Source organism: Asparagus officinalis, chromosome 10 (genome assembly GCF_001876935.1).
Source record: "Asparagus officinalis chromosome 10, Aspof.V1, whole genome shotgun sequence".
NCBI lineage: Eukaryota > Viridiplantae > Streptophyta > Magnoliopsida > Asparagales > Asparagaceae > Asparagus > Asparagus officinalis.
Genome location: NC_033803.1, coordinates 64150508 through 64158843, shown reverse-complemented (window position 1 = coordinate 64158843; position 8336 = coordinate 64150508). Strand labels below are relative to the sequence as shown.

Genomic DNA, 8336 nt, shown 5'->3' with positions numbered 1-8336 from the left:
TTGTAGGACAGAATACGGTTTCCAAGGTGATCGTGGGCAACGACTCCTATCGCTGAAATATTCTTATTTGATGCGGCATCCACGTTGATCTTAATCACTACTAAAGGTAGCAGAGACCATTTATGATGAGAGACAATGTCAAATAAAGAGCAAGTGCTTGTCATACTTGGCGATTGCATAGTTGCACAAACCTTTGCTAGCTTGAGGGTGGAAATCAGAGTTTTCCTTCATCAATTAAAAACGATTTTACATCTTGATTTCCAAATAAACCAAGAAATAAGTGTAATGACAACAATGGCTGGGAGATTGTATATGATAATGTTATATGGTGGCTTCATCCACTGATACAACCAATCGGTGAGGGACGAAGAAGTGGGAAGAGAACAATTCACCATTTGCCAAATGGTTTGAGTGTAGGTACAAGAGATGAACAAGCGATTGAGGGTCTCATCTTCCAAATTACATAAAATGACACTTAGGATTAGTTAATACACCATGCCTTTGAAGGATATCCCCAGATGCAAGACCATAAGTAAGGGCCCTCCAAATGAAGACGTGGAGGAATCTACTTATACTTCATAACCAACTTAATGAGGGCAGACAAGAAATTGAAAGAGGAGGGTTGAGGTTGTTGATCCATCCAAAGGATATGATAGATGGCTTTGGAGGAGAAGCTTGGCGTGACATTACCCTTCCAAATGAGAGTGTCAACAATGAGTCCATCAATTTGGTTTGGGCTACAAATTTTTGTATTGAGAATAGACTCTGTAGTAGTTGGGTCGAAGACAACCATGACAAGGTCATTGTTCCAAGTGTTAGAAGCTTCATCGATAAGATCTGCTACAGATTTGATGCGTTGCAGGAAGGAAGCAGGTGGGTGAATGAGAAAAGATTGGTTATCAAACCAAATATCATTCCAAATTGAGATGCTTTTCCCATTTTCAATGCGCCATGAACAACCCTTCTTGATTAGATCTCTCCCATCAAGAATGATACGCCACATTGTAGAAGCAGATGACTTTGCGATTGCGGTCCAAAATTTTTTACCTTGATGTATTTATCAGCCAGAACAGAAACCCAAATTGCATCCTTATCATTGATGAATTGCCATGTGAGTTTACTTAATTGAGCTTGCTTGGCTTCACTTGTGCTACGAATGCCTAAGCCTCCTAAGTCTTTTGGCCTCTGAATTTTCTTCCAACGAACAAAGTAGGCTCTCCTTTACGCCGGGTCATGATTCCACCAAAAGCATTTGTAGATGCGATCCAAATGGTTACATGTCCTCTTAGGGAACTTGATGGTACCCATCAGGTAGATAGGGAGGCTCGATAGAGTTGATTAAATGGTTACATGCCTTATTCTGACCGGATTTCAAGAGAACACGAGAGCCAAGATACTTGTCATTCATATTTGTTATTTTTAAAAAAAATGAAGGAGACAGAAATTCTGAGGCGTGAAACACTTTCCTTAAAGAAATATTTGCCCCCACTTGATATTCAAAGTTGCTTCGGGTTAATGCAAATTTTCTTCCCAAGATACAACAGAAAATAAAAATTCCAGTAAACAAATCTGAAATTTTCCTTAATTCGTTGTGAAACAAGTTTGTAATATTACAGATGTTTTTTTTGATTAAAAAAGATTTAGAAAAGAAATGTATTTAGATATCTGAAAACATAAACTATTTATAGGTTTGAAAAAGTGCTTCCAACAGTCATAACTTTTTAAAACACCCTTTGGAGCAAACAGCCACTTTTCAACAATCATTTGTCTTTTCATAATTTTAAAATTCAAAATAACAAAAAAAATAGAACATTTAAGCGGCAGCGGGTTTAGAAGCCATTATCCGCGCTACTCGCACGCGGGTTTAGAAGCGTACACTTTGATCCATTATTCAAAGCCCAATAAGCATTCAATGCTTTTAAACATCTAAAAGAATTTTCAAAATTCCAATGTGGGACTATCTTGTTTTTTTTTTTACAAACAAGTACTAACAATATTCATCTCACAGACACTGAAAATTGAGAGGATCTTCCTTCTAGTATAAAAGCTGGAGTGGCACGACTGAAATGAGCCAAGGATTTATCAAAGTTAAATATTTGTCCAGAGATATTGCTGAATGCAGAAAGGGTTGCTCTGATCACTCGGCGCTCCAATTCATCACGAGCACCAGAACAATAGGGAGATAAGTGTTGGTCTTGAGAGTGGAGACCCAAACCTAGAATCAAAATCAACAATTACATGAAAATTCAAGACAGACCCCCAGACCACACTAGGGTGTGGTCTGCGCCACACCAGGGTGTGAGTATGGCAGAATCTGTCCTGTCTGCCATGGGTGTGGTCTGCGCCACACCAGGGTGTGGTAGAATCTGCCCTCTCTGCCATGGGTGTGGTCTGCGCCACACCAGGGTGTGACAGACTCGTTTTAGAATCCTAATCTGTTTGGGATTGTGTTTTGTTATAAATAGAACCACGTCCCTTTAGGGTTTAAGAGAAAAAAAGAGCACGAAAAAAGAGGGTTTTGAGGGCTCTTTGAGGTTAGAAATCTTAGAGAGAGAGAGAGGCCAATTGCAAGCATTGTAATCTTCTTCAAGTAATCAAAGAATTGTGTGGTGTGGCTCCCGAGGACGTAGGCACGTTGCCGAACCTCATTAAATCTGGTGTGTTCTTTCTTGTTTACTTTCCTACAAGTTTTTATCTTTGATTTGTGGTGAATTTCTTTCTTGCTCAACTCTCAAACACAAGATCCGGAAGGGTACGGATTTGATTTGATTATTTCAAATCCCCAACAACTGGTATCAGAGCTTCGTTCAGCAAATTTGTGAGAAAGAGAGCCATGGCAGAGGAAATTAAATCTAAGATTGAGAAGTTTGACGGTTCAGACTTCGTCTACTGGAAATCACAGATGGAGGACTATCTGTATCAAAAGGACTTGTATCGCCCATTGATGGGTAAGGAAAAGGGACAGAAGAAAGAGGAGTCAGATGGTGATTGAGAGATACTAGATAGGAAGGCTCTAGGGTAAATCCGGTTGTCGCTCGTCAAATCAGTAGCCCATAATATTTTAAAGGAGAAGAAGACTGTGGGGCTTATGGAAGCGCTCGCGAAGATGTACGAGCAACCGTCTGCAGCAAACAAGGTGCATCTCATCAAGACTCTTTTCAACCTCAAGATGGCAGAAGGACGATCATTCACGATGCACCTCAGCGAGTTCAACACGATTGTTGATCAGCTTATCTCCGTAGACATCATGTTCGATAACGAAGTGCAAGCCCTATTGATTCTATCGTAGTTGCCGAATAGTTGGGTAGGTTGTATGATGGCAATCAACAATTCGGCAGGGAAGGAGAAGTTAAAGCTGAGTGATGTTAGCATGATTCTATCCGAGGAGGTTAGAAGGAAATCGTCCGAATCAGAAGGTTCAGGTTCAGCTCTAAACTTCGAGCAGAGAGGTAGAAGCCAGAAGAAAGGAAACCAGAACAGGAATCGATCGAAATCAGTGAAGAAGAGGCCAAACTCGAAGGTTAGGCCTATCAAAGGGAAATGTTGAAACTGTGGCCAGGAGGGCCATATGTCTTCAGTCTGTAAAAGTTCAAAGAAGGATGCGGGTGAGCAGGAGGCTCATATCGTACAGGATGCCTTGATCCTTGCTATGGATAACAACTCGGATTCTTGGGTCATCGATTCAGGAGCCTCTTTCCACGCCACTACTAACAGGAAGCTATTTCAGAATTATGTAGCAGAGGACTTTGGAAAAGTGTATTTAGGGAATAACGAGCATTGTAATATTGTTGGAAAGGGTGAAGTGCAGATTCAGATGAATGGCTCTAAGTGGACCTTGAAGAACGTGAGACACATGCCAAAGCTGAAGAGGAATCTTGTTTCGGTGGGACAGCTTGGAGCAGAAGGCTATGTTTCGACATTCATAGGGGATTCGTGGAGAATCTCCAACGGTACGATGATAGTTGCTCGAGGCAACAAGTTAGGAACTCTCTATCTCACCTTACATGCGAGTGACACTCTCGCAATTGCAGCTGGAAAAGAGAGTACAGATCCGTGGCACAACAGGCTAGGGCATATGAGCGAGAAGGGGATGAAGATTTTGCATTCATAAGAAAAGCTAACCGGGATCGACGCCGTGGAAGTCGGGGTTTGTGAAGACTACATCTTTGGGAAGCAGAAGAGGGTTAGTTTTCAGAAAGGTGGAAGGTCACCTAAGGCTCAGAAGCTAGAGTTGATTCATACAGATGTATGAGGTCCAGCCAGTGTGTCTTTTTTTGGCGGTTCGAGATATTATGTCACCTTCATCGACGATCACTCGAGGAAGGTGTGGATCTACTTCATGAAGCACAAGTCAGAGGTGTTTGGAATCTTTAAGAAGTTGAAGGCCATGGTGGAGAACGAGACAGATCTAAAGGTGAAATGTCTGAGATCAGACAATGATGGAGAATACGAGCTGGAGGAGTTCAAGAGGTTCTGTACTACGAATGATATTCACTTAGAGAGGACTACTCCAGGGACGCCGTAGCAGAACGACATTACGGAGAGGATGAACAAGACCTTGACAGAGCGTGCCAGGAGCATGCGATTACATGTAAGTCTGCCTAAGACATTTTGGACGGATGCGGTGCATACGGCAGCCTACCTTATTAATCACGGGCCATCAGTTCCATTGGATTTTGGGATTCCAGAGGAGGTTTGGAGTGAAAAGAAGATAAATCTCTCACACTTGCGGGTATTTGGTTGCATGGCTTATGTTCATATCAGTGACCACATCAGGGACAAGCTAGAAGCTAAGTCACAAAAGTACACATTCATTGGATACGACATTAATGAGTTCGGGTATCGTCTTTGGGATGAGAAGAACAGGAAGATCATCAGAAGCAGGGACGTGATATTCAATGAGGAGGTGATGTACAAGAACAAGGAAAATACCAAGGATAGCCAAAGCAGTGGGAGCAGCACTACAGATACAGGTGGATCCGAGTACATAGATTTAGAGAAACTTCCAGATAGGGGTGATGATGTTTGTTCTGATCAGAGAATGGAGAAGGCTCCAGGTGCAGAAGAAACTACCCAGGACGTGGAGCTTAGGAGGTTATCCAAGGTACCCAAACCAAATCCCAGATATCTTTCATCCCTTGACTACCTATTATTGACAGATAGCGGTGAGCCTGAGTGCTATGAAGAGGCAATACAAGTGAGTGAATCTCAGCAGTGGGAGCATGCTATACAGGAGGAGATGGATTCTCTACTCACTAATGAAACATGAGAGTTAGCCTAGCTACCTGCACAGAAGAAAGCCTTACATAACAAATATGTCTACCGGGTCAAGCAGGAGAGTGATGGAAGTAAGAGATTCAATGCCAGATTAGTAGTGAAGGGGTTTCAACAGTGGGAAGGAGTGGACTACACGGAGATTTCCCCCTGTTGTGAAACTCACAACCATCAGAGTGATGTTGAGTTTGGTAGCTGCAGAAGACCTCTTTCTTGAGCAGTTAGATGTGAAGACTGCCTTTCTTCATGGCAGAAGACCTCTTTCTTGAGCAGTTAGATGTGAAGACTGCCTTTCTTCATGGTGACTTGGATAAAGAAATCTACATGAAGCAGCCTGTTGGCTTCATTGAAGAAGGAAAGGAAGAGATGATTTGCAAGCTCAAGAAGAGCTTATATGGTTTGAAACAGACTCCGAGACATTGGTATAAGAAGTTTGATAACTTCATGCAGAACAATGGCTACAAAAGATGCAATTCGGATCATTGCTGTTATTTCAAAAGGTTCGAGTCCAGCTTTATTATTTTGTTATTATATGTTGATGACATGTTGGTAGCAGGACCATGTTTAGAGGAGATAAACAGTTTGAAGAAGCAGCTAGCAAAGGAGTTTGCAATGAAGGATCTGGGTGCAGCGAAGCAGATTCTAGGGATGCGAATCAGTAGGGATGAAGCTGAAGGGACATTAAGATTGAGCCAAGCTGAATACATTGAGAAGGTACTTCAGAGGTTCAACATGCATAATGCTAAAGTTGTTAGCACACCCCTTGGAAGTCAGTTCAAGCTATCTGAGGAGCAATCGCCTAAGACAGATGCAGATAGAGAGCATATGAGCAGGGTGCCATACTCTTCGGCCATTGAGAGTCTCATATACGCGATGGTTTGCACGAGGTCGGACATCGCCCATGCAGTGAGAGTTGTGAGCAGATTTGCAAACAATCCAGGGAAGCAGTATTGGGAGGCTGTGAAGTGGATAATGCAGTACTTGAGAGGGACAACGAATAAGCCATTATGTTTCAGGAGGAAGGAGTTGGTGCTGCAGGGATACGTGGATGCGGACTTCGCCGGTGATCATGATACGAGACGAAGCACCACGAGGTATGTTTATACCTTAGCGTTGACAGCAGTGAGCTGGGTCTCACGTCTGCAGAAGATTGTGACTTTGTCTACAACCGAGGCTGAGTATGTAGCGGTGACTGAAGCAAGCAAGGAGATGATATGGTTGAACGAGTGCTTGGAAGAGTTAGATCTGAAGCAAGGGAGAAGAGTTCTTTATTGTGATAGCCAGAGCGCTATACATCTTACCAAGAATCCACTATATCATGTCAGAACGAAGCACATCGACGTCAAATACCATTTTATACGCTCGCTAGTTGAAGACGAAAAGTTGCATTTGATAAAGATTTTGGGGAGTCAAAATCCGGCGGACATGTTGACGAAGACAGTCACCATTGAGAAACTGGAGTTGTGCGCAACTTCAGTTGGCCTTCACGAGTAGAAGACGAAGGCGGAGTCATACTACGAGGATCGGCGAGATCGCTGGTATATTGATGATTGAAGAATGGATTTTTCAAGTAGGAGAAGATGCTTGCGAAGAAGGCGAAGTTCGGGAGAGCTCATTGATGGTGGTTTGATCTCCAAGTGGGAGATTGTTGGTCTTGAGAGTGGAGACTCAAACCTAGAATCAAAATCAACAATTGCATGAAAATTCAAGACAGGCTGTGGGTGTGGTCTGCGCCACACTAGGGTGTGGCAGAATCTGCCCTGTCTGTCATGGGTGTGGTCTGCGCCACATCAGGGTGTGGCAGAGTCTGCCCTGTCTGCCATGGGTGTGGTCTGCGCCACACCAGGGTGTGACAGACTCGTTTTAGAATCCTAATCTGTTTGAGATTGTGTTTTGTTATAAATAGAAACACGTCCCTTTAGGGTTTAAGAGAGAAAAAGAGCACGGAAAAAGAGGGGTTTGAGGGCTCTTTGAGGTTAGAAATCTTAGAGAGAGAGAGAGAGGCCAATTGCAAGCATTGTAATCTTCTTCAAGTAATCAAAGAATTGTGTGGTGTGGCTCCTGAGGACGTAGGCACGTTGCCGAACCTCGTTAAATCTGGTGTATTCTTTCTTGTTTACTTTCTTACAAGTTTTTATCTTTGATTTGTGGTGAATTTATTTCTTGCTCAACTCTCAAACACAAGATCCGGAAGGGTACGCATTTGATTTGATTATTTCAAATCCCCAACAATAAGTAAGAGGGATGCCATTGTGTGATAACTCGAGGGCCTTGATTAGACTAAGATGGAGGTTCAAGTCTAACATGCGAGAAAATTAATACCTCCATGGTCACGATAGATAAGGAAAGGAGATAAATGGGCATATCCTTGTCTCAAGCCCCTTTTGGCTCTTGAAATGACCTTTCTAAATAAAGGTGCATATTTGATAAAGAAAAAGATGCAGGTTTCTAAAGCGGGTAAAGAAGAAGATAAAGAAAAAGATGCAGATTTGATAAAGAAAATGATGAAGATTTGTAACTCGGATAAAGGAAAAGATGCAGACTTCTAAAGCTACGTGCTCTTGGCCTATTTTATTTAAGACAAATTTTTAAAAACAACCCGTTTAGAAACTTAATCTCAAAAAAACGATCTATTTAGAAATTATTTACCAAATTCGGCTTAGTTTTAGCTAGTTGGCTGAAACTGGGTCGAATTTGTTGAAAAAAAATTACAAAACTTCACGGAATTTCAAGTCTCGTGAAGTTTAAGCGTCAGATAATCAAGTTTAAGGGGAGTTTGAACTTCGCGGGACTTGAAGTCCCGTGAAGTTTTGTAGTTTTTTCCATCAAATTCGACCCATTTTCAGCCAGTTGGCTGAAACTAGGTCGAATTTGGTAAATATTTTTCAAATAGGTCGTTTTTTAGAGAATAAGTTTCGGAATTAGGCTAAATTGAAAATTTGTCCTTTTATTTACTAGCGCTTAATCGTTGAAATAGTTGAGGGGGTTATATGCAATAAGTTCATTTTCCCCGAAAGAAAGGGACCCCGAGCTCAAACCTCCGTTATCCCCCGCTTAATGGC

General features: G+C 42.1%; 1 protein-coding gene across 1 annotated transcript in view; it reads left to right on the top strand.

Annotated features, from left to right (window-relative positions):
• LOC109826818 (uncharacterized RNA pseudouridine synthase aq_1464-like) overlaps positions 5042-8336 on the top strand; it is a 14685-nt gene continuing 11390 nt past the window's right edge. Inside the window, 2 exon segments of the mRNA XM_020393838.1 lie at positions 5042-5104; positions 5160-5197. Coding sequence (XP_020249427.1) covers positions 5042-5104; positions 5160-5197 — 101 coding nt within the window.